This window comes from Aplosporella prunicola, assembly GCF_010093885.1.
Source record: "Aplosporella prunicola CBS 121167 unplaced genomic scaffold K452scaffold_10, whole genome shotgun sequence".
NCBI classification, from domain to species: Eukaryota; Fungi; Ascomycota; class Dothideomycetes; order Botryosphaeriales; family Aplosporellaceae; genus Aplosporella; species Aplosporella prunicola.
The window spans coordinates 586970-612590 of NW_022983538.1; the positions used below are offsets into that span (position 1 = coordinate 586970).

A 25621-nucleotide genomic window follows, 5' to 3' on the forward strand; every position below is an offset into this window, starting at 1 on the left:
GAATAGCGCATATTTACGGACAAAAAGCAAACCAATAAGCCTCCCAAAACTCTACCACTGGATCAAAAGGACAAAACAAGCAGCAAAGAACTCAAACGACCAAAAAACAAAAAACATACAACAGTTGGGATTCGCTAGTGGTCACCCACCTAACTACTAATCAACCGGTTCACAGCTTAAATTTGGCAGAGCGGACGGGATGCCTTGTATTCTGTGACCTATGGTCGTATGTGCTTAAATAGGGTGTTGAATGTGCTTATAAAGAGAGGTTGTGGGGTGGTTGAGCGTTGACGAGACTGAGCAACACCACCTGGGATAAGCGCAATGAATGAACCAATGACAACGATTTACGTGAAAAGAGGGAAATTAACACACGGAAGGTGTTGTTACATTTTAAACCTAGGCCCGTGGAGGCCCGTGGAGCGCGTGTGCATTGAGAAGGGAGGCTATCGTTGGGAAAAATCCTCAGCATCCACTAAGAACACACAACAGTGTAGCACATAGAAGAGCTCGGTATTCATTCAATACCATCTCAGTAGTTGAACATAGCAGATCTTTCTTTCCCAGTCCAGTGACGCCACATGATGCCTCTTCCTCTTTTCATTTCTTTTGCCGGACATGATCACAATTCCGCCTTTTTACATGTAACTGTCTAGTTCCAGACACCCATGTTTTTGACCTCGCAGCCCTCGCCTGACCTCTTAACCAGCGAGCCGATCTGGTAAACCTTCTCACCGGCCTCGGAGAGGACCTTCGTCGCCTCCTCGACATTGCTCTTGTCAACCACCAGCACCATACCAAGGCCGGTGTTCCACGCCCGCGCAAACTCCGCGTCTTCAACGCCGCCCGCCTTCTTCAGCCACCTAAACACATCCTGCACCGGCCACGTGCCGGCATCAACGTCCGCCGCCAGGTGATCGGGCAGCATGCGGGGAATGTTCTCGACAAGACCGCCGCCGGTGATGTGCGCCATACCCTTGAGAAGGTTATGCCTGTATGCTGCGAGGAGCGGCCGGACGTAGATGCGGGTCGGGGTAAGCAGGCTGGCACCGACAGTCTCGCCATTGGCGGACCAAGGAGACTTGTCGTGGAAATTGAGGCCGGCCCGCTCAATGATCTTGCGGATCAGTGAGAAGCCGTTAGAGTGTGGGCCGTCGGATGCCAGACCAAGCAGAACATCGCCCTCAGCCATGGACTTCGTGTCCGGCAGGACTGTGGCGCCGCGGGCGAGCGCGCCAATTGCCGCACCACCAGCATCGTACTCGCCAGCCTGGTAAATGCCAGGCATCTCGGCAGTTTCGCCCCCGACAAGCGTGCAGTTGGCCTGCTTGCAGCCTTCCGCAACACCCTGAACAAACGCCGCGGCAGAGTCGACGTCGAGCTTGGAGCAGGCATAGTAATCCAGGAACATCAAGGGCTCGGCGCCCTGGACGACGAGGTCGTTGACGTTCATGGCAACCAAATCGATACCCACGGTGTCGTGCTTGCTCATCTCAAACGCAATCTTGACCTTGGTGCCAATGCCGTCGATGGCACCAACAAGGATAGGAGACTCCTTGTAGCCAGCGGCTGCCAAGTCAAACATACCACCAAAGCCGCCGATTTCGGCGTCGGCGCCGGCGCGGCGCGTAGACTTGACAGAAGCCTTGATGCGCTGGACCAGCTCGTTGCCCGCGTCGATGCTGACGCCTGCCGAGGCATAGGTCATGGCCTCTTGCTGCTCAGAAGTGGCATTGTGGGTCACGGTGGTACCCTCCTCAGCCGGCTCCAAAAGCTTCCAAATGCATTCAATGTTGTTCTTCTTGAAGTCGTCAATGATATGGTTTGCAATGTTATCAAAGTTGTGCGTAGCCAGGGCGAGAATGGTGGGACCAGCGCCAGACAGACAGATACCGAGGAGACCGGGGTGCGACTTGGGCGTCACGGATTGGAGGATTTCAGTAAGACCAGGGATAAGCGTCTTGCGGTACGGCTGGTGCACCTTGTCCTGCATGCCCTCGTAGATCATGCCAGGGTCTGGCGGGGACTCGCCCAGCGCGGTAGTCAGGAGAGCAATGCGCTGAAGGTTGAAGACCATATCGGCGCGAGAGTACTTCTCTGGAAGGACACCGCGAGCCTTGGCCGTCGAGACCTCAAACTGCGGTATTATAGCAATGCACTTGATCTCCTTTGCCCACTTGAACTTCTTGTAGTGACCAATGTTAAGAGGTGGCTCGGGAGGCTGGAGACCAGTGTCGACACCACCCGCGGGTTCAGGGAGCACCTCGGCCAAGGGGATTTCCTTGCGAGACATGTCGGCGGGGTCGAGCTCGTTAAGGTAGGTGCCGACAAAGCCGCCGTACAGGGCAGCCGCGACGTTGTCCGGATGCCGCTCGATCATCAGGCAGTAGTCGAGCAATCTCGCCTTGGGCAGCCCAAGCTTTCCTACTTCGTTTCCGAGGTTGACACCAGCGACCTGTACAAGTCAGCAACTATATCGCCGCCTGCCGCAACCAGTGCTTGGCTCGCGCCTCTGCAAGAACTTCCATGTGCATACGAAGATGAGCAATGGACGCGTTTCCACGCGCTATATCCCCACTGACATCCACGCTTGCTCAGGCCAAGGGTAGCTGTCATGACGGATTGGGCTTGTCATACCACTGCGGCTCCGCTGCTTCCCAGACCTCTGCCGAGAGGAATGGGGTTTTTGATGTGGACATGGGTGCCGGGGAAGGTCCGTTGACCATGGCACTTGAGGACGTAGAGGGCGGTGCGGGTAATGAGGTTGCGCTCGGGGTCCAGAGGGACCTCCTCGGCGCCCTCGCCCTCGTAGGTGATGCGGCATTTGAGAGGATTCGCGGAGACGGCAGACTCGTCGGGGGTGACGGTGAGCTCGAGGTAGATGGAGAGAGCAAGGCCAATGACATCGAAGCCAGGGCCGATGTTGGCGGAAGAGCAGGGTACTTTGATGAGGGTAGACATGGTTGCTGTGTCGGCGTTAGCGACGACGTTTGGGGGGCTCGGGGAGTGCTGCAGAAAGGCTCACTGGGTTAATCGCTGCGACCGTGAAGAAGCAAAGGTCGCAACGCAAAAGCTGGAGGGAGTGGTGTGGTGGTTCGAGACGCGATCGCGTCGAGTCAAAACGTCAATCAGCCCTACGAGAAAAATGCCCCGCAATCGGAGTTGGCCGCTCGACAATTCTGGTCCGTATGACGCCTGCGGGGACCGACGGCTCTGTCTATAGACCGATCTGTGCGTCTAGCTGCATCGCCATGAAGCCCAGCATCTATTCAGCTCCATGTTCACGTTGACTGCTGCGTGCGCTGCCGCTCACGACCAGGGCGACCCGCAATCGGACCTGCGCCAACTTTTTTTCTGCCGCAGATGGAGGGGTAGCCTGTGCGTCAAACCTCACAACACACGCACACATAAAAAAATACCACAATGGCTGATACCCGCGTCCTGATCGTCGGCAACGGCGGCCGTGAGCACGCCATCTCTTGGAAGCTCTCCCAATCTCCCCGCATCGCTCAGATCTACGTCTGCCCGGGCAACGGCGGCACCAGCCTGCTCAAGAGGACCCAGAACGTCGACTCTGTCAAGGCCGACGACTTTGCCGGACTCGTCCTCTTCGCCAAGGCCAACAATGTGAACCTGCTCATCCCAGGCCCCGAGGCGCCTCTGGTTGCGGGCATCGTCGACCACTTCAACAAGTTCGCGCCTGAAGTCAAGTGCTTTGGTCCCAATGGCGCGGCCGCGCGCATGGAGGGCAGCAAGACCTTCTCCAAGGACTTTATGCACAGGCACAACATCCCCACGGCCGAGTACAAGAACTTCACCGACCACGGCGCGGCATCGGCCTACCTGGACAGCATCAACCACACCGTCGTGATCAAGGCCTCTGGCCTCGCGGCCGGCAAGGGCGTCATCATCCCCCAGTCCAAGGCTGAGGCGCACCAGGCGCTCAAGGAAATCATGCTGGACCGGGAATTTGGCGAAGCTGGTGATGAGGTTGTCATTGAGGAGTTCCTCGAGGGCGACGAGCTGAGCATCCTCAGCTTCAGCGACGGCACCAACATCCAGAGCTTGCCCCCGGCGCAAGACCACAAGAGGATCTTCGATGGCGACCAGGGCCCCAACACCGGTGGTATGGGCACCTACTCGCCTACTCGTATTGCACCCAAGGAGGTTGTCGACGAGATCCACAAGACTATTCTGCAGCCGACGATAGACGGCATGCGCAAGGAGGGTGAGTTGATATCACAAGCGCAAGTTTCTCAGCAAGCCTGCGCAAAATGCGGACCCAAACTAACATCTGCTTGTTGCAGGTTACCCGATGGTTGGCTGCCTCTTCACCGGTCTCATGATGACCAAGAACGGCCCCAAGGTTCTCGAGTATAACACGCGCTTCGGTGACCCGGAGACGCAGTCGCTGCTGCCCCTAATGGATAGCGACCTTGCTGAGGTCTTGCTTGCGTGCGTTGACAACAAGCTGAGCGGCTACGAGATCAAGGTCGGCAGCAAGGCCGCCGCGACCGTCGTCGTAGCCGCAGGCGGCTACCCAGGCAGCTACAAGAAGGGGACGGAAATGAAGCTGGACGAGCTGCCAAACGGTGCGTGGACCACTCCCTCCCCGAGCATAACTACCTCGAACATAAAAAAAAAAAAAAAAAAAAAAAAAAAAAAAAAAAAAAAAACTAACAAAGTCGCAGACACCGTCCACTTCCACGCCGGGACCGCCATGAAGGACAGCACTCTTGTCACTGCCGGCGGCCGTGTCATTGCGTCAACGGCTTGGGCCCCGACGCTGGAAGAAGCGGTGCAGAAGGCGTACAAGGGCGTCGAGGGCATCCACTTCGACGGCATGCAATACCGGAAGGATATTGCCGGCCGCGCCCTCAAATGAGGCAATTTGACGAGCAAGAGGCGGTGGACATAGTTGTGAAGAGGATGTTGAAAAAAGGCCTTGCGTAGTACACCGCCGCGGCGGACACGAAGCTATGAACAACCAGTAGGTACCCTGATGTAGAAGAGAAAAGGAAAGAAAACGGCCCAAAGAAGGCCGATCCAAGGAGCAATTATGACGATAACACTCTGGACACCTTGATGGTTTTGGCGACTTGAAAGACCCAGCACATCGCGTACCCATGAGAGAATACCGAACCTGAACTCTCGTCTATCCACTCCCTCGTACTAATCCTCTCCCCTTTCCCGGACAAAGACCCACACTCACACTAGCTATGCATGCCCTCGTTCCCTCGGCACAAAGCCTTCCATGAACGACCCACGTCTCGTCTTCTCACACACGCTATGGATCATGCTACGCTCTGGCTCATCGCTGTGAGCACAGACGAGGATCCTTGCGGCCTTGCATCGGAAAGTAAGTAGCCGAATCAATATGGCCGTCGAGGCCCTCGAAAACCGCCATGCAAGAGCAACACGATCAAGGGCAAAGTATATCGGATGATAAGTATCTCTCATTAAAGTCTATTACTACATAAATCTAGTTCTTTTTTTTTTTTTTTTTTCAACCATCCATCCACAAGTGGAGACATGTCGTTTGCGTGCCGTACAACTTGTACACTAGCAATATCAGAGTAGGGTATTTGAAATCACCAACGCCACATCATGCTGAGCCGAAGCAGACGCATGCACAAAATATCCGCTGGGCAAACCCCCTATTACCACCAAGCCACCAAAAAATTGCCCAAGCGTAACCTACCGCCGTGCTCTAGTGCTGCTTCTCCAAGCTCTGCAGGCTCACCAACTCGAAGTACCTGCCCTTCTTGGTGATCAGCTCGTTATGCGTACCGGCCTCGACGACCTTGCCGCCGTCGAAAACGTAAATGACGTCGGCCTTTTGGATCGTGCTCAGACGGTGAGCAACAGCAATGGTGGTACGGCCCTTGGCCGCTGCGTCCAAGGCTGCTTGCACGACCTTCTCCGATTCGGAATCGAGAGCCGAGGTTGCCTCGTCGAGCAGCAGGATCTTCGGGTCGCGCAGAAGGGCGCGAGCAATGGCAATGCGCTGCTTCTGTCCACCGGAAAGGAGTGCACCTTTGCTGCCACAAACAGTGTTGAAACCCTCACTGGAAGACACTGTTAGCTATGATCATGAGAGAAAAGTGCCAGAGTAAACTTACGGAAGTGACATGATGAAGTCGTAGATGTTGGCGTCCTTGCAGGCCTTGAAAATAGCTTCTTCCGGTACGTCCCCCTGGTCCGCTCCGAGGAGGATGTTCTCCCGGATGGTGCCCTGGTACAGAGTCGGTTCTTGGCTAACGAGCGCAATGTAACTGCGGTAGTCGTTGACGTTGATAGTCGAGATTTCCTTGCCATCAATGTAGATACCGCCGACCAATGGGTCGTAGAAGCGTTCAAGCAGGGCAATGGTCGTACTCTTACCGCATCCACTAGCTCCAACAAGAGCGACATACTGGCCAGGCTTAACCGTGAGGTCCAGTCCACGCAGTACAGGTTGCTCAGGTCGAGTGGGGTACCTGAAGTGGACTCCCCTGAACTCGACCTCGCCTTCCACGCTCTGGAGCTTGTCGCCGTCTTGAGACCAGGTATCGATCTCTGGTTTGCGGTCGAAAAGTGTCTTGAGTTCCTCGGCAGCGTGCTTGGCTTTGCCCATGTCGGGAGCAAAGCTGAAGATGGTACCGGCAGACTGGGCGCCGAAAGTGATAGAAGAGAAACACAAGAAGAACTGGAAGAGGTTGTATTCCTTCCTCCCAATCAAGGTTCCACCGTACCAGAATCCCAAAGCCGTGCAGAGAAGCATACCAGACTGCGATGCTGCATACAATGCCGACGATTTGAGGATCGAACGCAGATTCTTAGCCGCTTGAGCGTTAAGCTGATCATGGTAGTTTTCCCATACGTCATCCTCACGGGTGAGCGAGGCAACCGTACGGATTGCGGACGTGGCTTCGCAAGCGTAGGAGGCAGACGATTCGTACGCCTTCTTCGCGCGACCTTCAAAGCGGGCCAAGATCCAGAAACGGAGGAAACCACAGGCCAAAAGAACAGGGATTGTCGCAGTACACACAAGACCAAGCTTCCAGCCGATGGCAATACCGAGAGACATCGAGCCGATCAAAGTTGTGATCACGGTCAGGATCGTGCCAAGAGTGGCTCCACTCAGACCCGCCATGCTGGTGGTTTCGGTAGCAAGGAATGAGGTGAGGGCACCGGCGTTGTTCTCGTCGCGGTCGAAGAAGGCAATGTCCTGGCGCAACATCGTTCGGAAAGCCAAGTCGCGAACCCGATGAATTAGAGCCTCGGAGCAAACGGCGAAGCAGAGACCTTGGCCGGTGTAGGATATGAGCTGTGTGATGGCCAGCATCAAATACATCGCACTCCAGAAGTTGGCATCGGACCGAAGTTGACCGTACTCTGACGGAGGCTTGGACAGCGCCGAAATGGATTTGGCGAAGAAAACAGCCTGAGTGGGCTGTCCACCACCAGCAATCACGGACCATACAAGGCCCATGACCATGAGCAACCATTCCTTCTTGTTGAAGCTGGCAATCAGCTTGATGAGCGTCCAAAGTGAGTAACGCGGCCCCTTTTCGTTGCGTTGTCTCTTCTGAAGAGCCAGGCTGGACTCGGATTTGCCTGTTTGGGTCCGGTTCAGTTTTTCCGCTGTGACTGCGTCGTCGGGGTCAACCACTACGCCATCTGTTTCCTTTACTTGTTCATCGTTTCCTTCAATCAGGGTGATATCCTCTTCAGTGTTGCCTTCGTTTGCAGCAGCGATCCTCTGTGCCTCTACAAGGTTGTAGTACGCTCCTCTGCGTTCCAAAAGTTGGTTGTGCGTGCCTTGCTCAACGATACGACCCTGAGTCATGACCACGATCTTATCCGCATCCCTAATAGTCGACAGGCGATGCGCAATAACGATGGTGGTCCGACCTTGAGCAGCTCTGTCGAGTGCCGCTTGCACAATACCCTCACTCTTGGTGTCCAGAGCCGAAGTGGCTTCGTCAAGGAGAAGAATCCTGGGATCACTAACAATCGCTCTAGCAATAGCAATGCGCTGCTTTTGACCACCAGAAAGCAAGAAACCACGTTGACCAACATTGGTCTCGTAGCCTTCAGGCAGTGCTGACACGAAATCATGCGCATTGGACATGCGCGCCGCGTTGTAGACCATCTCGCGAATCTGTTCCTCCGGGAGGGATTCATGAGGAGTGCCGATGAGACCATGCCGAATGTTCTTGTAGATGGTTGTGGCGAAGAGGACAGGCTCCTGCTGAACAAGAGAGATTTGCTGACGCAGCCAGTGTAGGTTAAGATCCTGTACGTTGTGTCCGTCGAGTTCAACGATACCCCCAACAGGATCATAGAAGCGCTCGACAAGCCCCACAATGGTACTTTTTCCAGATCCAGACGCACCGACAAGGGCCGTAGTCTTGCCAGCTTCGACGACGAGGTCTACCCCTTCCATGACAGTAATCTCCGGACGGGACGGGTAGATGTGCTTGACACCTTTGAGTTCCACTCTACCTTCAAGCTTTTCAAGTGTAATGCCTTCCTTGGAGGTCGGATCCAGAGGTGACACTCGGTCGATAGTGCTGAAGATCTTCGCTGCCGCTGCCGTGGCTGTAGTGAAGGATTGCACCCACGGTCCAACGTGTCCCAAAGAGAAAGATCCAATGATAATGGCCATCAGAATCGTCAGTACGTCGGACAATGTCATATCGCCCTTGACGAGGTACCTTGAGCCCATCCAGAAGGCCAGACCGTAGTTGAGGTACATGATCGTCATCATCATTCCCAGCATCCAGGCGAGCGCGGTCTTGGTCTTTCTTCCCCAGCCCTCAGCCACCCTGAGATGCTCGTCGTATTGGCGTGCGAGCTTGTCTTGGGTTCCAAATGCGATGGCGTTTCTGATGGAGCTGAAAACCTCCTCCACAACGGTACCACCAGAAGCATACGATGCCAGGGACTGTTTGTTGTACTTTAAGATGAACTGGGAGCCAATGCCCATGGACACTACAATGGCGAAGATGGTGGAGGTCATGATGAGGGTGAGTTTCCAGTATTTAACGAAAGCAATGATGAAGGCAGTGACAAAGGTCGCCAACGACTGCAGGACGAGTCCGACCTTCTCGGAAATACCATCTTGCACAAGGTTGGAATCGGCTGTGATGCGAGTGGTGATCTCTCCGGAACCGAGCTTGTCAAAGTATCCGATGTTCTGGCGAAGGATAGCGGCCAGATAGGCCTGCCTCATTCTCGATGAAAGCTGCTCTCCCACATAGATCCAGCCGACGGTGTAGATGTAACAGGTCACAAATTCACCAATGCCAAGGTACACAAAGTACAGGACATAGTGGACCAGGTCATCATTGAAATCGCTCGTGGACGTGCTTCCCGAGAGCATGCCTTGGAAGGTGCCTGCTAAGGAACCAAAGACAACGGTCATAAGAGGCAGGACAGCTCCAGCGGCGATGGCGCAGATGGAGGACACAATCATGATGATGTAGTCCTTCCTCGTGGCATACCGATATAGTGTGAAGTAGGTCACCTTGGTGGGCGGGGTCTCCAACTGCCTCTTTAGGATGACCTGTTCATGCTCGGGCAATTGGTCCATGGGGTCCAACTGTTCTTCTTGGACCTTGACCAGCTTCTTGGGATTGGCCGTATGGACGACCTGGTTTTCGCCGGGCACAGGGACCTGGCTGGACAGGGTCTTTTCATTGTCGACGGTAATGTCGTCCAGCTCGGAGGGTGCGTGGCTGGAATGCTTCTCGGAGCCGTCGTGATGATGGATGTCGTTGGCCATGGTGGCGGCGGGGCGGCCGTATTGGCCGGTGCTTGTGTTAGGAAACTGCAGGCGTATTGAAGAATTCGGTAGGGTAGGTAGGGAAAAGCGAGGATGTTGTCAGGCCTAAGGTAGGTAGACTGGAGAGCAGGGAAAATAAGTATGCCAGGCAAATGTGATTAGGGAGGTAAGCTGGCGTCAGGTAGGCCGCCGGTTGTTTATTATGTGGCAGTCTAGAGATAGGGTTATGCACGCTAGTGCACGGCAACCCTGCGATCCGGGAACGCACCAACGCGAAACCGAAGCTCCGCTCGTACCATCTCTAGCCTCTAATTGGTTCCGCCCCCCTCAGCCCACAGACGGCCGGCCGCGCCTCTCGCAACACGTCCCGATTTGGTCTTTTTCACGAGACCCACTAGGCTCCAGCGACAGCTTCGCTTGCTTCCTGATGAGTCTTGCGATTAGTGTTGGGCCAACGAGCTGACGTGTATCTTAGGGGCTGTGTGTGTCTGTGCCGTGTAGATAATCGTGTAGGTAATAACAAGGTTAATGCAATGGAAGGAAGAGGTCACCGCTGGTCGGTGTCGGCGTCGTCGCCGTGGTGGCCGTCTCTTTTTTGTTCTAGAAAACATGCACAGGCAGATCCTCTGGGGCGGGGCAAGGGTATCGGGCCTGGCCCGGCCCCGCTCCGACCGCCGACCGCCGACATAATTCACCGACATGCCGACCCCCGCTCACCCCCACACTAAGGTACTTACAACCCAAGATCATACATCACCTCACTGCCCGTCCTAAAATTGTACACAAAAGCCATCCTCCCTTCGTTCGGTGCTCCCTCGTCTCTCCACACCTGCGCATACTTCCTCAGCATGTCAAGCAAGTCCTGCAAGTACTGGCGTTCAGCCAACGGCACGCTTTGGATGACCCGGCGCCAGCTGTCTGCATCACTGAGCCTCGTCTCTCGAATCAACTCCAGGATTTCGTCCTTTGTCTCAATCGCGGCGATGGGCCCGTTTTCGTACGAACTCAAGAGCTCGCGTGTTCGTGTTTGGGCGGCCTCGACGATGCTCCATTTGTTGGACTTTTTCGACCGATGCTGCGCGAGGAGCACTTGCACATTCGACTTGCGTTCTTCCGACTTGTGCGTTATCTGCTCCGTTTGGTTGCTGAGCCGAGTGAGACGCGCACGGTTGCTCGTGGAGCCTTCGCGGTGTTCGCGATCGCGAATCTCCTGTCGGAGGTAGGAGAGCAGCTCCGAACTACGGAGATCGGTATCGTCTTTGCGCAGCAAGGACTTGACTTTGACATCGGGCTTGCCGGTGTTGATGGCGTCGTGCTTGATAATTACTATCCAGCAATGCTTATCCTCAGAGTAATGCGAGAGAAGCTCTTCCGGCGATCTGGTGTCGATGGCCAGTTCGGCGCTGATGTCATGCGCCCAAAGATCACCGATCATCTTGGCTCCAGTAGATCGGAGAGTAACCGGATCGAAGCTTGCAACGAGAACGTCACATCTACGGGTCGCCCATTTCTCGTGTCCATCATCTTCTTGAGTCCTCTTTAGGAAGCTGTTCTTACTAGGCCCTTTCTGGAACCGAGTCATTGAAGTGACAAGTCTGTCCCAACCCAAGCTCAAGCCTACAGCGTGGCAGCCAGTAAATTGTCCTTGAACCTTCGGTCGGTGCTCTTCAATCAGACGGTCATAACGTCCTCCAGCAGCCAGCACATCCCGCCGCTTGGTATCGAACATGCATTGGAACATGAAGCCACCGGCGTAGAATTTCTCGTTCCAACCATTCAAAGGACTGATGTAGACCTTGCGGCGGACATTGAACTTCTTCATGTAGTTGATGACAGTGCGCATGTGCGCAAATATGGCATGGGTCTTGTCAAGATACTCGGTCCCTTCGAACACCGATTGGATCTTGGCAAATGCCTTCTCTGGTGTATCCCGGAAATCAAATTTGGCGAGTTCATCAAGGGAAGTAGAGGAAACACCAACAGTGGGGGTGCGCAAATCATGACGAATATTCTGCCACGTCCACTGCCGGATGTTAAGTCTGCTGAGAATATCCTTGACTGCACGACGGAGTGGGACGCTGATTCGGCAAAAATCCATGATCAGTTCCAAGAGGTCCGAGTGATTGATATGGAAACAAAGTTGTGCCGCGCCCAGCGAAGGAAACTCGTCAATGACTTCGTCCATAACTTTGATGGTCTCGGCTTCCTTGAGTGCAAGGTCGAGACTGTTGTAAGAGATGATGTCGAAATCAGCCTCTCCGTTGCTGAGAGGCGCGCCTCCGGAATAAGTGTCGCGGTAGACTTGACCAATGGTATACGTTTTCTCCGCCGCGGGCTTGTGTCTAGCGATTGTCCTGGCGTAAGGAAGCGTAAAGTCGTAGGGTAGTTGGACTAGGGTCCCAGAGGCGTCGAAGAGTTGTACGACATTTTGATCCACGTAATGAGCTGATCTCGGGAAAAGTAATTGCCTTCGAGACTTCACAGCGCCATGCCTCCTGAAGACTACTGTAAGCTTATCCTCGACCATAGATTGCAGCATCAAGTCTGTGGCCTTTTGCTCATGGAAACCATTAGACTGCCCCAAATCCCACGCAAAATCCTTAACTTGTTTGTCCTGACCTTGGGCAAAGAGCGCAGACAACATTTTGTGGTAATAAGGCGAATTTGGGTCTGATAGACTTTGAAGAGCCAGACGAACCGTCTCATCTTCAATTTGAAGTGGTAGCTTGCCGCTGCGAAGTAGCTCGGCACTGCTTGGGCGCTCGCTCGGCTTGTGACTGATCAAAGAGCTGATGATACTCCCTTGCAAAGCCTTTTCAGATGCGTTGAATGTCGGTGGTAGATTATGCTCCTTTTCCCGAAGTTGGCGGATGATATGGTCCCTTTCCATAGCTGTTTTCAAAGGATGGCACATTTCAAAGAATATTATGCCGAGGGAATACATGTCAACTTTGTCGTTGTAACTCCCACCAACTCCAGACCTCAGTTCAGGAGCGACATAAAGGGCGGTGCCAACACTGCGCGTCATATCGCCATCTGGATTGCTTATCATGCTACCGGTCATGGCAGCCTTGTCAGCAACCTGGTACTGCCCACTCGTAGCCAGACCAAAGTCGCCAATGCGGGGGTTATTAGCGACATCGATGAAGACGTTATCAGGCTTCAAGTCTCGATGGATTATCCCATGGCCGTGGATATGAGCAAGACCTTCGAGAACCTGCCGGAAGAGGCGCCATGCTTCATCTGGGTCATCGTACAATCCCTTTCTGATCAGATCCCTTAACGTGTGCCGTTCGCAATACTCCATTTGGATGTACAATGTTGACTTGACAGAGCGAGACTTTGAGCTCGATATTGTCCGTTTGAGTTTTAACGGAGACTTACTGTCGATGGTATCGCTTTTGCTGTTACTCTCATCATCTTCATCAGAAAAGCTTTCATCTAACTCATCGTCGCTGATTTCGTCATCATCGTCTTCTTCAGAGACACTCTCTTCCTCGCTATCATTGCCAAACTCGATTTTGGGATAACCACTGGAACTGATGAAGTCAAGACCGCCTGTATTACTGCGGCCGAATTCAATATCTGGTCCGCTAACAGAGACTGCGTTTTCAGTAAAAGCTACTGATTCTTCTTCAGTTTCTAAGGATAGATTCAGTCGTCTGGATTTTTCCAGTAACTCAGCTCAGTGTTTAGGCTTACCGGTGTCAATAGCATTTGAGTAGTCATCCTCTGGCCATGCAGTGTAGTAACGGACAACATACGGATGGTTCAGTCGTGAAAGTAGCATGACTTCAGAAAGCACTTCCGTAAGAGCCGAAGCAGAATTCTGCTTGATCTTTTTGATTGCGTAGATGCGTCCATCGAGCTTGTTGCGAGATTTGACGACCTCTCCGTAACCTCCCTTTCCAAGGCGGCCAGCTTCCACCCACTCATTGGCATACCTAGAAATTGGGCCACTCTTATAACTACCACCCCCATAGCTCGAAGACTCACGTCGCAAGCGACGATCATTGACTGGAAGTGAGCTACTGGAAGGGAGTCGTAACCGTTGGGGAGCCGAGGACTCCAAGAAAATCGGCGCATTGTTGCGCAGGAACTCTGAAGGTATCAGATCAAACGCGGAAGGACGTTTCTTTGGATCCATTTTGAAAAAGTTTCGTATAATATCTTCAAGAGGCTCAGAAACTTGTAGTTTTTCTATCAAATTGTCTGGGGAACTGTAATTCTGCGGTGCATCGAGGCCAAAGAGCATTTGTACAAACACGATACCCAGATCCCAGACATCTGTTTTTCGAGATGGCTTGCCGTTCTTGTCCTGGCTGAGTTCGGAAGGGAGCCAGTATGCGGATCTTGCGGAAGCGAGTTTGGAGACGTTTCGCGAAAGGGTTTTGATATCGTGCAGAGTCTGTTGAAAGCCGCCATCTGCTAGTTTTACAAAAGGTGGACTACCGGATGTGGGTTGGCAAAGTAGTACGTTGGCTGCATGTACCCTCTTGTGTACCACACCATTACGATGAAGGTAATCAAGAGCTTCAAGCAGTTCTATTGTCCATCCACGAACTTTGTCCGCTGGAAAAGATTCTGTAATATGGAACATCTCTGATAGAGAACCCTTGTTGGCAAACTCGGTCAGAACGCTGATATTCCAGTCTTTTCCGTCGACACCTCGGTCGATTTTGAAGTCCAGGATGCCAATAACATGCTCGTGAGAAACTCTTTTTAAGTCTCCCATCAAGTCATCAAAATCTTCAATCAATCGCTTGAGACGTGCTTCGTTGTTGTGATTCTTAACCACTGACCGCTTCAGTATGAGTGGAGCCACAGTTCCGGGAGACAACGTGGCTTGCAGAGAGTAAACGTCCGTCACCGAGCCCTCACGGAATTTTGACATAGGGATTGAGCCCAGTTCGGCCAACAGGTGTGTTGACGATGTGGTTATTGGTTTACTCTTCTTTTTTTGCTCTTTGCGTCTGTTCATTTCCTCGTCAACCATTTGCTTCAGAACGCGGTCCTCTTCGGCCCTCTCTTCTTCCTTCTTCTTGATTTCTTGCTGTTCTTGCTCTTTGGCAAGCCTTTCGGCAGCCGCTTCATGCACCGCGCGCTCTTCCTCCAAACTGGGCATGGCCGCATCCTGCTGTCTGGCCATAAAAGTGTCTTCAAGGACGTCTTGAATTGCGGTTGCAATCTCGTAGATCATGACTTCGCCGAGGAGGTCTTTTGGCTTGTCTTTGACGAGTTTCTCAATCTCCTTCTTGCTCTTTTCACGTAGTCGATTGAATTTTTCGACTTTGAGCAAGGGTGCAGTCTTCGGGTACGTGGCGGTAAATCTCACAGAGAGTAAGACTGTTGTCTCGGCATCCGAGGGAGCTCTCAAGGCGAGGTTGAAGGCTCTGTCGGATGCCTTGCTCCACGCGCCTTTTGTTTCAACTTCTTCATAGTCTTCCATGTAAATGGCCTTCAAGGCTTCGATCTCTTCGTCCTGAGCCTGTGCGTAGTTGGCCAGGGCAACGGCTGCCGGCGACCCAGGCGCAGCAGCAGGACTTTGAACTGGGGGCTTGACATGTTTGGAAGGCGTTGCTGGGGTCACTATCTTATTCCACGGTGCTTTCGGAGGTGCCATGATGGGCTGTGTCGAGGGTTGAGGGGCTAGGCCGGTGGAAACTCGTGAGACCTAGAGGAATGCAGCCGAAGCTGCAGCCCTTCATACTGTGGACATGATGAAAGGAATGTGGGGATTGTCAGGCGCTGTGGATGGTGGGGAAGATGGAACCTAAGCAGGTTGGCAGGCGTAGTGGCGCGTCCTGGCGTCCCTCGGCAGCCGCAAAGCCTTATCGATAAGCGGGCGGTGAGCGACCCGGCGGCGCATGTTGTCTCTAAACAAGCAGTCGCAACCTCCGAGTAAACAAAGCCCCGACATGCGCCTGCCTACCTAGGCCAGCTCCCAACCCACACAACATGTTCAACTGGATCACCGGCGGAGGGAGCTCCGCTCAGGACGAGCAGCGAGGTTCGCGTCTTCCTTTCCCCTGTCCGTTTCTTGCTCGCTCTCCCTGCTAAGGCGAAGCAGAATCCATGGATGCGACATACATCGAACCTCCAGAGACTCCGGCTCCCGTCTTCGCCGTCCGTGCCTTCAAGCATGCCATATTCGGCACGCCTCATCAGACCGAGCCAGTCACCGTCAAGCCGGTGCGCCAAAGCGACAAGCCCTCGACTGCACGCAGAAGCCTAGACAAACAAGACGCACATGACCAAGACGCCTTGCGGGGAATCATGTCGACGCCCGGAACGGCCAAGGGGCGCAAGACTGTTTCTTTTGGTGCGCATGTGGTGGACAACGAAGGAAGGAAATCTACTTTTGCGAAAAGCGGCTTGCCAACCAACTACCCCGGAAAGTTTCCTAGCCCGTGGACTCCGAAAAACCCCACCGATGCATTGCCGGAGACGAGACCGGGCTCGAGCTCCAAGTTGACCGAGAAGCTGTATCAAGTACGGGAGTCGACAAAGGCTGAAGAATCGAAAAAGGAGCTTTCAAGACCAAAGCCAAGAGCAAAGGACGACGGCGATATCACTATTGACGTTATGGAGCCCCGATCCGAGTCCGGGAGATACTGGAAAGAGCAGTTCCAATCATATACAGAAAGAAGTGAGAAGGAGGTCAAGAAGCTGATCACCAAACAGCAGTTGGCCAAAAATTATGCTAAGAAGAAGGACGCCGAGGCTACTGAGCTCGCAGAGAAACTTGAAACTGAGAGAAAGCAGCACAGGCAAAGAGAAAGGGAGCTGGAAGAAAACAACAAAGATTACAAAGAACAATTGAGGGAGGCTATGGCAGAAATCGCTAAGTTAAGAGCCGAAACTGGTACATCGAAACAACGCCTGGCAGGGCACGAGGGATCGAAGACAGGATCTGCCAAATCGGCAGGATCGTCATCAGCATCGAAGGCTCTCCCGGAAACGCGGGCTGCGAATGCTTATGATGACTTCGAGCGTGGCGTGGCTAGCCTGCAATGCATCCAACACGAAGGTACCCCCGTAGCCAACCGCCGCCGCACTTCCAGGGCAAAAGATGGGGCATCCCCAAGGAAGTTGGGTCGTTCTGCAGCCGATGTGCGGACGGACAAAGGCAACGCAGCCGGCTCCCAATCTAAGGCGGCGAATGAACCAGCCATCGATGATACGTGGATGATAGATGACCCACCTGCTACTGTTAATGCAACTGCTTCTGCGTCATCATCAAGAGGTGCCAAGACTGGCAATGTATCCGCAGAAACCAACGCAAGAGTGCCCGCCAGTAGAGCGAAGACAGATAGGTCGCTCCAGCCTCAGGCCAATGTACGGGATTCAGCCGCAATCAGCACAGTACCGAATAGCCTCAGCACTGAGGCAGATCGGAAGAGGCTTGCCATGGAGCGTGTTCAGGCAAAAAGAAGGGAGCGGGAAAAGGATAAAGAGAATGCGAAGACGAACCCAGTATTTTTGCCGTAAGATGGAAGGGAGGGCGTATTGGTCAAAAGTGAGATACAGTGCTAGTTCAGGTTGGGAGGCGTCTGGGAGTGTACATGGCCGGCGACCTGCTGTGGTTTATGCGGTCGGTGCTTGTTTTTATTTTTTGGGGGGGCGTGGGCAATACCATTGTGCATTCATAAATGATGCTCAGTCTATTTGATGACATTGTCCCTTTGGATATCGTTACTGTCGCTAGTGATATATAATGCAATCACACCACAGAGCGAATGGCTAAAAAATGGAACCACGCCCGCTTCACTGGTAGAGCCGTTGGCAGTCTGATGAGATGGCGGATGGGGAACGGCGGCGGGAGCGAATCGATAAGCACGCTAGCGCGCGCAGGGAACAACGGTGCATCCGAGCCATATCGCACGCCTTTCACCCGGCAATATTACCTCAGGACCTCCTCCCCTCGCCAACCCCCGAACATGGACGACTTTGAGCAAAAGTCGACCGCCTTTGTCGATTGGCTGCGCTCCTCGGCTGGCGCAACCGTCTCCGACAAAATCAGCCTCCATGACCTTCGGCATCGGGGTGCCGGACGAGGTGTCAGTGAGTTCCCCTCTTTTGCCCGCTGCCTGCCCTACAAAGCTCATACCTCGCCTCAGTCGCCGCCCAAGATATCCACGAAGGCGAGGTTCTCTTCAGCATACCCCGCAAAGCCGTCCTCAGCGCCGCCAACTCCGCCCTTTCTTCGGCTCTCCCGCAAGTCGTGGACGATGTCGACCCGTGGCAAGCCCTTATCCTGGCCATGATTTACGAGTACTTGCGTGGCTCTGAGACTCCCTGGAAACCCTACTTTGACATCCTGCCTGCCCACTTTGACACCTTGATGTTCTGGAGTGATCAGGAGCTGTCCGAGTTGCAGGCGAGCGCCGTGACCGAGAAAATTGGGAAGGACGACGCAAATGTAACCTTCAGGGAGAACTTGATTCCTCTCATCCGTCGGCATGCCAAGGTGTTTTTCCCTAGCGACAATGGTACCAGCGTAAACGACCATGAGCTTTTGGAGTTGGCACACCGAATGGGGTCCACGATAATGGCTTACGCCTTCGACATCGAACCTGAATCAGCCAACAAGAATGTCGACGAGGAGGGCTACGCATCAGAAGACGAAGACGAAGCACTGCCCAAGGGCATGGTGCCTTTGGCGGACATGCTCAATGCGGATGCTGATAGAAATAATGCCCGTCTACACCATGGTCCTGGGGCCCTGACTATGGAAGCCGTTTCCGATATTAAGGCGGGGGATGAAATCTTTAACGACTATGGAGCCCTGCCGAGAAGTGATTTGCTTCGTAGATATGGCTACGTCACGCCGAATTACGCGCAATACGACGTGGTAGAAGTCTCGACTCAGCTTATAGCTGAGATTGTCCAAGCCGAAGCAAATCTGGCAGACGAAGAGCTCCAGGAAAAGGTAAGCCAAAAGAAAGAAAAGAAAAGAAAAGAAAAAAAAACTATAATTACATTCTGAGTGCTGACTGCTGCCAGCTTGATTATCTCGCGGATCAAGATCTCGTTGAATCCGGCTACGATATTACTGGCATTCCTTCTGAAGAGCCCGAGTCGGCGTTTAGTCCTGAAATGTGCCTGTTGCTTGCCTCATTGGTTCTCCCCAACAAGGACTTCCAAAGAATGAAAAGCAAAGGCAAGCTTCCGAAACCGGACATGACGCCGCAGATGGCTCGGTTATTGGAACAAATTATTGCCAAACGCGCTGCAGAATATCCCACGTCCCTGGAGCAGGATAAAACTCTCGCTGCTACTGATGTGTCTGATATTCGAAAGAGCATGGCTTTGGCAGTAAGAATTGGGGAGAAAGAGATTCTGGAGCAGGCACACGCTCTGCTGCAGAGCATTAGCCAGGGCTCCGAGTCTGCGAAGAGAAGTGCCCCGGGTGGCGATTCCGGTTTTCAGAAGAAGAGAAAAACGGCGTAAACCTCCGAGATCAGCGAACGCAGTCACCATCATGATGCAAGTTGTGCACCCGAGCACTGCAGGAAAAAAAAAAAAAAAAAAAAATCTCAGGTCCGGCAGACTCTAATCGAGTCTATGCTGCTTTTTGGGGATATTATTTCGCCCTCCGTCACATCCGCTCCACCATCGTCGATACTTTACATGTCTCGGGCCTCGCTGCAATGGCTGGTGAACTTCCAAAAGCCCTGTTCGACTCGATCCAGGAATCGTCTCCCCTCAGAAAAAAAGTTGCCTCCGAACCGGTTTCCATTACTGTACATAACAAGCTTCAGCTTACCGGTTCGAGAATCTAAAACGCTGATTCGACAATGGTATATCCTATCGTTATCGTCATTGAAGGCTGGCCGGGAGAGCAATAGGCAATTGAATGCCGAGGGGGTTGATGCGTGGTAAACAGATTTGTGGCGCCTGAATCCGGCACGTCTCTTATTCACCACGCTGCATGCATGAAGAGGCAAACAAAAATCTGGGACAGCAACAGTTGAGCCTGACTTTTCAGCTTGGGCCGTTGGCTATCCGTTGTTGCTGTTGTATCGGATGAGCCATCTGTGCTGATTGCCCCGATTGCATTCCAGCCGCGCCGATGCTCCGGCGCGCTGCAGCTGCTTGTTGCGCATGCGCCGCTTGTGCTGCATGTGCTGCAGCTTCCCTGGACACAGCTCTGTCCATTATGATGCGGTACTTGATGGCTGCGTCAGCGTAGAAGTCGATCGGAATTGTACAATCCTCTTCATCGCTGTCCTGATCATACTTGTACCGTTCCGCTGCACGATCATTGATGTCATCAGTTGCGGGTCGCTTGAGCCCTCGCCTATCGATCATAAGTCGTCCACCCCGGCCCGTTCTTCGCCTAAACGAAGGTCGTCCCTGAAAAGTCTCCTGGGGTGGAGTGGCATAGCGAACCAAAGCGTTGTCACCATGCTTCGGCTCCATATTGCCAGAGTTTGCATTGTCTCCCGAAACCTCCGACGAGATCGATGCAGGAGGAGTCGGCAAATATTGTGTGATGGCAGTGCGAAAAGCAGGCTGGATATTCTCCTCCAAAGGTGGCGTTATTGCTCTCCAGGTGACATCCACGTAATGTTTGTTCCATTCGCGGTGCTTTTCTTTGTTTATCTCGATCGACCGCGTAATCTCATCTTCCCTCTTAGCAATTTGCTCCTCGAGAGTGATGAGATCATTGTCCAGAGGGCGGCCATCCACACGCGAGAGTTGAGGTTTCGATACCATACCAGGCACGCCACGCTGGATGGCACTTGCATCGAGCTTGGGCTTGGGCTTTGGTGCTGGCTGGAGCAACCATCAGTAAGTTCAGTTCTCTTATGAAGCTCGGATTGACAAGCACGCACCTTTTGGTTGATGAGGTCTTCATCTTCGCCTTTGATACCGAGGTTTCTTTTGACCTCCTTAACCTCCATTCTCTTCTCGAAGATAAGCCTGTCATTTGCCAGCTCTTCCCTCCGCAATGCTTCTCGCTGTTTCACTAGGTTCATCAAATTTCTTGCTTCCTCTAGTTCATGTCTCAGTTTCTTGAGCTTTTCAGTCACCTGGGCGTCTCTGCCACGGGTCTTCCGAGCTTGGCGGACCTCGCGCCGCCTAAAACATACGTACGGGTCCGCATCATCTGTGTCAAGGTTGGTCTCAAACTTCAATGAGGGCATCAGATCGCGGTTTCCGCGCTTCAGGCGTTGCTGCTTCCAGTGGTCGTAGACGTCCTTTGCATATTTCCGAGCCGGATCACTAACGGTCTCGTCGAAACTGCTCTCCATTTCCTCGTACGGCAAAACGGGGGTGTTGTCTACAGCGGCGAATGGTTGCTTCTCGTGCGAGATGCGCTCGAAGAAGTCCATTGCCTCCTCGAAATGGTCTTCGGAACATTGGGCCGTTGCGGGTTTCTTCGCGTTCAACGACTTCAAGAATGCATCGTCCTCACTGGTCATGCAATACTGGGTACCGTTGCAGTCTTCTACGGTGGACGAAAAGCGAATGTAGGTGGCTGGCTGCACCCAACGCCGAGGATACAGCTCGTCATACTTCAGCTTGCTGGAAACAGCATCTGGAGTAGGGATGTAGAGCTGCCCGATCTTGCCGCCAACAGCGGCGGCATTGATGACGGCTTGAAGATGGTGTTCCTAAGAGTATGGAGTCAAAATGTTGGACTTTGCGGGGAGAGAGTCGCAAGGTGAGGTGAGTGAGCAGCACGTGACGCAGGTGAGGACTGGAAGCAACTTACGATTTCCTCACCCTTCTCGACGCCGGTCTCGACCTTGGGGATGTGACGCTGGGCCTCGTCGTCGGCGAGGTTCTCAACATCACTTTCGCGCAAGATGTGCAAGTTTTGCTTGGTGGACAGCTTGCGCTGGCGAAAGCGCTGGCCGGCAATGCGTTGCGTCATAATTGATGCGGCTCAAAGGTTTTGGTGGAATCAGGGTTCCATGTGACAAAAAGTGCAGCGCTGCCGTGTGGTGTGGTGAATGAGCGAATGGGCGGGCGTGATGGTCTTGGCAAAAACGCTGCGGCGGCCCGGTCGCGAAAAGGCAGAGGTGAAGCGACAGGCTGCCCGACCCCCTTGCGAATCCCCCGCGGGACGGCACGTGTCGACTCGAGCACGGCAACGCGGTCGACAATGGGCGAGAAGCGTGTCAAATGAAAGCGAAGTCGCTCAAGATGCGTTCTGCCGGGCTCTGGCCAGTTTCATGATGGGTTGTGGTGGAGTTTTCGATGGATGAAGCGGCGTCGCGGTGGCCGGTCGCTGTTGTGCTGGGGGCAGGAAACTGTGTTGGAGCGCCAGACCGCCCGAGCGCAAGGTCACCGCGCCTTTCGGCTACGGCGCGCCAAGATAGCCCCAACGCGACGTTTCTACAATACGTTTGCAAAGGTAGGCACCACATTCCGCCCGCTTCAGCACGGAGCGTCTCGCTGCATCTTCCGCCTCGTCCTGCCCGTCCGTCCGGGAGGGCCTGCAGCCACCGCTACCGCCGCCGCCGCCGCCGCCTGAAGCGTCAGCAGAAACCAAGGACCCATGCCATTCAAACTATGCATTTCATCTGGACAAGAAGCGAACCTTTTGGCCTCTCCACGCCTCTGCTTCTTCCAGGCCTGTCTCTATACGAATAAAGACGCCGCAACGCTGATCTGTCATGACCTCCGTCCTAGTTTGTGACGTTCAGCGTGCCTAGTGATGCTGCTAGTGCATTAACCCGCCCCTGGATGGATGCTCACTCCCCTGGTCCCAGGAGAGACCGCCATGGGCTCATTCTCCTGTGTCGCTTGTGGGCTTGTACATGATGGTCGTGAGGAACTAATTGGGCAGTCAGTCCAACTTTGTTCCTTGTCTCCTCGTTCCAAAGCTACCCAAGCAGGGAAACCCCAAAACCCTACCTTTCGCTTGTACCGCGTTGTCGCGCTAGTTGCCAGCACGTTATGCTTGATGCTGCTCGTGGCAAGATGGTTGAGTACAGTGTGATTCGGCATGTTGAGTACGCTGCTGTCGTCTTTCATTGGCGTACTGCCATTAAGAATGCTCTTGCTAAGCATCACGGGGAGAGAAGGCGGCATTGGAGTCGTGTTCATGACTGCGCTCGCTCGTGCAGCTCGTGACGAATCTTCTTCGGCATCCAGGTCTGCCAGGTAGCGAGGAATAGCACTATGGTACTGTTTAGGGGGCGCGGGGGCTACGGGTATGGGTTTGCTAGTTTCAGGCGCCGGCACAGGCGGCGCTGTCGTGCTTTCTCCCACAGGCCTCAATTCGGGGGTAGGGGGAAGAACCTGAGGAGGATAGACACCCGGTGGAGCACACAATTCAGGTTGTGTGTCAGACTGGGGTTCTTTTCCGGGTACGTTTACGGGCTCGCTTGGTTGGGTCGCGGGAAGATCGTCCGGCGACACCTCGAGATAATTGACTAAGATGTTTGTGAAGTCCACGGCGGTAGGAAGCATAGGGGAAAGCTGCATTTCTCCGTCGACGAGAAACTTGAGATGGTGCGTGCCAGGCTGGAGATTTATGGTGGCGGAGAAGGCGTCTTTATGCATGCTCGGTCCACTATAATTGTCGATGAGTATGTGTGCGATTCGGTCTTCTAAACAATGTCTTTAGGAAGTGCAGGGGAGTGCATGTTTCCAAGGCCGTGGCCCATGTACAAGCAATATCTGTCGACTTACTCTTTGTGTAGCCTGTACTTCCGATTCCATCCAGCAAAAGTGCCCGTCACGTACACCTTTTCGCCTGGGCCGAGCCATTCAATGACGGTGGGTACGGCTGGACGCAGTCCTGCATCTGCATCAAGACTTTCATCGCCCACGTCGTCCTCGTCGGCGGTCGTGTTGCTCAAAACCGACGTTCTTCGTGGCAGAACAACGTCGACGTCTTCGGGGCTGAGTGGGGAGGTGAGGTCTGCTGGGGAGATGATGGGAGAGCCCGGGGTATGCACCTCCTCTTGGATAGGCAGCGGCAGGCGCGGCGGCCGGTTGTACGTTGCGGCCCCCATGTGGTATGAATCTGGTTGCGAGGAGTCGGCGTCAACAGAGGACAGGTCAGGCCGTAAGACAGGCACATCGACGGGGCGAGAGAGGGGGGAGGGCTCGATGGGCGGCGAAGAGGCGGCCGAGCCGGCTTTCCGGTGGGACTGTTCGTTGCCCATCCTTTCCAGAGCGGCAGCGTCTTCGGCCTTCAGCTGTGGGGTAGCTACCGTCTGGGCTCGGCCGCGAGAGCTAGGTCGGAGGGGGCCTCGAGCGGCAGTCGTGGAATGCGCGGTCGCGCTTTCGAGGCTGGCGGAGGGCGGGGCGGCAGTGGCCTTGACGTTGGAGAGGGCCTGGATCGACTCTCGCCGGCGCGGCTCCCTTCTCGCATTGGAGCCAGGCGCGCTGCCGAAGGTTGAGCCTGCCCTTTCATGATAAGCTGGCGACTGCGGCGTGCTGCCGCCGTGCTGGCGGGAAGATGACGACGGCGTGTTTCCCATGGCCGACGGTCAAGCCGGGGCCCGTGTTGCGTCTGCTACTGTGTCTCGGCGGGCAGGGCGTTGAAGCGAACATAGAGAAGTGCGGCGGGCGGTGCAGTGGGGAGCAGCAGTGGGTCTCCCCCAGGCCGACATGGATCGGGCGACGCACCCGCCGCAAGTCGTCACCGTCCCCGACTCCCACCCGCGTCGCATCCAACATCTTTCGCTCTTGGAGGATGCAACTGAAAGGCGCTGGGGCTGCGACGAGACATCAATTGAGTCACCTGGACCCTCCCGGTATGGTGCTTTCCTTTTCGCGCGCGACACATGACCACGCATTTCACTGCCTCTGCCCGTCGTGCATCGGCGCCTCGCTGATGCTGATGCCGTAGCCGTAGCCATGAACCCAGCCGTTGCCTTTCTCTGGGCCGTTCTCTACTATCTCCTAGTCCTCCCTGTCTACGCCCTCCTCCAATTGCTCCTTGTGGCTGTCTCGCCCGTCTGGCACGGCACGCGATTCGTCCTCTTGCCCTTTTTCCATCTCGGCCACTTCATGTCGCAAGCAGCCATGCTGCCGTTCCGCACTTTGGCCAAACTCGAGGTAAGGCAGGGTGCGAGCGCGACCGAGTCTGCACTGCTAACATGGAACAATCAACAGACTCTGTACGTCTATCTTGGCGTTGCTGGTATTGTTGGAATCATCGCGGGCTGTATCCTGTATTTCTTCTCAAGCTTCATTCAGTCAGCACTGAACCTGGAGTCTCCTGACCGCCCTGTTGGGCGAACGCCGGCTGAGTACAGAGCTGCACGACAGAAGAGGAAATCGATGCAAGACTACAATGACCCGGCCGTCTCGATTGGAAACTTCAAGCCGATGAGACAGAGCGGGGTCTTGAGGCAACGGAACTTACTGAGCCAGACCATTCTAGAAGAAGATACTTCGGAATCTTAATGGCTTTTCTGGACAAGTGCCGGCATGCTACGATCACAGTAATAATATTCATCGTGGCCGATTACCACCATTTTATAATCATATTCGGTTAAGAGTATCGCACCGAGGATAGTAGTTATCTGCAGTAGACCTACATACAGTGTGCTCAGAGAAGTCTTGCGCCGTCTATCAAAAAGGGTTCGGAATTTTAATGACCAGGTCTTTCGACCACCCCCTACGGCGTGCCGGTGGTCTTCGCAGCCCTCAATGCCTTGGCGCAATTGCGGCGGTCGAGTGCGTGCATTCGTAATCGCTTTTCATAGATCAGCACATGAAGCGGCTCATCCTCGTGAGACATTGTTTCGGCCCCAAGCCCCATACATTTATCCTGTGACACTCTATGTACTTGAGTGGGGGAGGGTGCTCTCCAGAATTCATCACCGCTGGGGGCTAGCGTGTTGGGACGAATACGATTACGCCGAATTTACG

At 54.1% G+C, this 25621-nt stretch overlaps 10 protein-coding genes across 10 annotated transcripts; 5 read left to right on the plus strand and 5 right to left on the minus strand.

The window, feature by feature from the left end:
• Positions 1-460: 460 nt before the first annotated feature.
• Positions 461-3074, minus strand: K452DRAFT_248579 (uncharacterized protein). The gene is made up of 3 exons (XM_033538103.1): positions 3026-3074; positions 2638-2966; positions 461-2455 (listed from the first exon to the last, which is right to left on the minus strand). Exons 2-3 carry the CDS (start codon positions 2959-2961, stop codon positions 653-655), a joined length of 2127 nt encoding a protein of 708 aa, XP_033398654.1. The 5' UTR covers positions 2962-2966; positions 3026-3074; the 3' UTR covers positions 461-652.
• Positions 3075-3423: 349 nt separating this feature from the next.
• K452DRAFT_297460 (uncharacterized protein) lies at positions 3424-4885 on the plus strand (the record flags this gene model as incomplete). Its single annotated transcript, XM_033542028.1, has 3 exons — positions 3424-4228; positions 4308-4592; positions 4692-4885. 3 exons carry the CDS (start codon positions 3424-3426, stop codon positions 4883-4885), a joined length of 1284 nt encoding a protein of 427 aa, XP_033398655.1.
• A 622-nt stretch (positions 4886-5507) lies between these two features.
• K452DRAFT_248585 (uncharacterized protein) lies at positions 5508-9949 on the minus strand. The gene is made up of 2 exons (XM_033538104.1): positions 6123-9949; positions 5508-6068 (listed from the first exon to the last, which is right to left on the minus strand). The coding sequence occupies exons 1-2, from the start codon at positions 9770-9772 to the stop codon at positions 5711-5713; spliced, it is 4008 nt and encodes a 1335-aa protein (XP_033398656.1). The 5' UTR covers positions 9773-9949; the 3' UTR covers positions 5508-5710.
• On the plus strand, positions 9874-10370 carry K452DRAFT_13325 (uncharacterized protein). The gene has a single exon (XM_033535307.1). The coding sequence runs from the start codon at positions 9975-9977 to the stop codon at positions 10233-10235; it is 261 nt and encodes an 86-aa protein (XP_033398657.1). The 5' UTR covers positions 9874-9974; the 3' UTR covers positions 10236-10370.
• On the minus strand, positions 10323-15525 carry K452DRAFT_317836 (uncharacterized protein). Its single transcript, XM_033544105.1, has 2 exons — positions 13475-15525; positions 10323-13414 (listed from the first exon to the last, which is right to left on the minus strand). The coding sequence occupies exons 1-2, from the start codon at positions 15393-15395 to the stop codon at positions 10506-10508; spliced, it is 4830 nt and encodes a 1609-aa protein (XP_033398658.1). The 5' UTR covers positions 15396-15525; the 3' UTR covers positions 10323-10505.
• A 211-nt stretch (positions 15526-15736) lies between these two features.
• On the plus strand, positions 15737-17353 carry K452DRAFT_357997 (uncharacterized protein). The gene is made up of 2 exons (XM_033546159.1): positions 15737-15782; positions 15843-17353. The coding sequence occupies exon 2, from the start codon at positions 15848-15850 to the stop codon at positions 17261-17263; it is 1416 nt and encodes a 471-aa protein (XP_033398659.1). The 5' UTR covers positions 15737-15782; positions 15843-15847; the 3' UTR covers positions 17264-17353.
• A 340-nt stretch (positions 17354-17693) lies between these two features.
• K452DRAFT_286580 (uncharacterized protein) lies at positions 17694-19288 on the plus strand. Its single transcript, XM_033540324.1, has 3 exons — positions 17694-17836; positions 17893-18704; positions 18779-19288. The coding sequence occupies exons 1-3, from the start codon at positions 17713-17715 to the stop codon at positions 19223-19225; spliced, it is 1383 nt and encodes a 460-aa protein (XP_033398660.1). The 5' UTR covers positions 17694-17712; the 3' UTR covers positions 19226-19288.
• A 44-nt stretch (positions 19289-19332) lies between these two features.
• K452DRAFT_286584 (uncharacterized protein) lies at positions 19333-21431 on the minus strand. Its single transcript, XM_033540325.1, has 2 exons — positions 20614-21431; positions 19333-20554 (listed from the first exon to the last, which is right to left on the minus strand). The coding sequence occupies exons 1-2, from the start codon at positions 21202-21204 to the stop codon at positions 19760-19762; spliced, it is 1386 nt and encodes a 461-aa protein (XP_033398661.1). The 5' UTR covers positions 21205-21431; the 3' UTR covers positions 19333-19759.
• Positions 21432-22459: 1028 nt separating this feature from the next.
• Positions 22460-24222, minus strand: K452DRAFT_307845 (carbohydrate-binding module family 48 protein; the record flags this gene model as incomplete). The annotated part of the gene is made up of 2 exons (XM_033543105.1): positions 22460-23306; positions 23426-24222. The coding sequence occupies 2 exons, from the start codon at positions 24220-24222 to the stop codon at positions 22460-22462; spliced, it is 1644 nt and encodes a 547-aa protein (XP_033398662.1).
• A 210-nt stretch (positions 24223-24432) lies between these two features.
• Positions 24433-25334, plus strand: K452DRAFT_286586 (uncharacterized protein). Its single transcript, XM_033540326.1, has 2 exons — positions 24433-24802; positions 24860-25334. Exons 1-2 carry the CDS (start codon positions 24602-24604, stop codon positions 25151-25153), a joined length of 495 nt encoding a protein of 164 aa, XP_033398663.1. The 5' UTR covers positions 24433-24601; the 3' UTR covers positions 25154-25334.
• Positions 25335-25621: the final 287 nt, after the last annotated feature.

What these genes read in the sequence shown, in the direction of transcription:
- K452DRAFT_248579 (XM_033538103.1), bottom strand. Translation starts at nt 2,961, where the DNA reads ATGTCTACCCTCATCAAAGTACCCTGCTCTTCCGCCAACATCGGCCCT. An exon ending in GAAGCAGCGGAGCCGCAGTG is followed by an intron (nt 2,456 to 2,637) that starts GTATGACAAGCC and finishes TGACTTGTACAG; the next exon opens with GTCGCTGGTGTCAACCTCGG.
- K452DRAFT_248585 (XM_033538104.1), bottom strand. Translation starts at nt 9,772, where the DNA reads ATGGCCAACGACATCCATCATCACGACGGCTCCGAGAAGCATTCCAGC. An exon ending in GACTTCATCATGTCACTTCC is followed by an intron (nt 6,069 to 6,122) that starts GTAAGTTTACTC and finishes AGTGTCTTCCAG; the next exon opens with TGAGGGTTTCAACACTGTTT.
- K452DRAFT_13325 (XM_033535307.1), top strand. Translation starts at nt 9,975, where the DNA reads ATGTGGCAGTCTAGAGATAGGGTTATGCACGCTAGTGCACGGCAACCC.
- K452DRAFT_317836 (XM_033544105.1), bottom strand. Translation starts at nt 15,395, where the DNA reads ATGGCACCTCCGAAAGCACCGTGGAATAAGATAGTGACCCCAGCAACG. An exon ending in CTCAAATGCTATTGACACCG is followed by an intron (nt 13,415 to 13,474) that starts GTAAGCCTAAAC and finishes ATCTATCCTTAG; the next exon opens with AAACTGAAGAAGAATCAGTA.
- K452DRAFT_357997 (XM_033546159.1), top strand. Translation starts at nt 15,848, where the DNA reads ATGGATGCGACATACATCGAACCTCCAGAGACTCCGGCTCCCGTCTTC.
- K452DRAFT_286580 (XM_033540324.1), top strand. Translation starts at nt 17,713, where the DNA reads ATGGACGACTTTGAGCAAAAGTCGACCGCCTTTGTCGATTGGCTGCGC. An exon ending in GGGTGCCGGACGAGGTGTCA is followed by an intron (nt 17,837 to 17,892) that starts GTGAGTTCCCCT and finishes ACCTCGCCTCAG; the next exon opens with TCGCCGCCCAAGATATCCAC. An exon ending in ACGAAGAGCTCCAGGAAAAG is followed by an intron (nt 18,705 to 18,778) that starts GTAAGCCAAAAG and finishes GACTGCTGCCAG; the next exon opens with CTTGATTATCTCGCGGATCA.
- K452DRAFT_286584 (XM_033540325.1), bottom strand. Translation starts at nt 21,204, where the DNA reads ATGACCAGTGAGGACGATGCATTCTTGAAGTCGTTGAACGCGAAGAAA. An exon ending in AAGACCTCATCAACCAAAAG is followed by an intron (nt 20,555 to 20,613) that starts GTGCGTGCTTGT and finishes TGGTTGCTCCAG; the next exon opens with CCAGCACCAAAGCCCAAGCC.
- K452DRAFT_286586 (XM_033540326.1), top strand. Translation starts at nt 24,602, where the DNA reads ATGAACCCAGCCGTTGCCTTTCTCTGGGCCGTTCTCTACTATCTCCTA. An exon ending in GCACTTTGGCCAAACTCGAG is followed by an intron (nt 24,803 to 24,859) that starts GTAAGGCAGGGT and finishes AACAATCAACAG; the next exon opens with ACTCTGTACGTCTATCTTGG.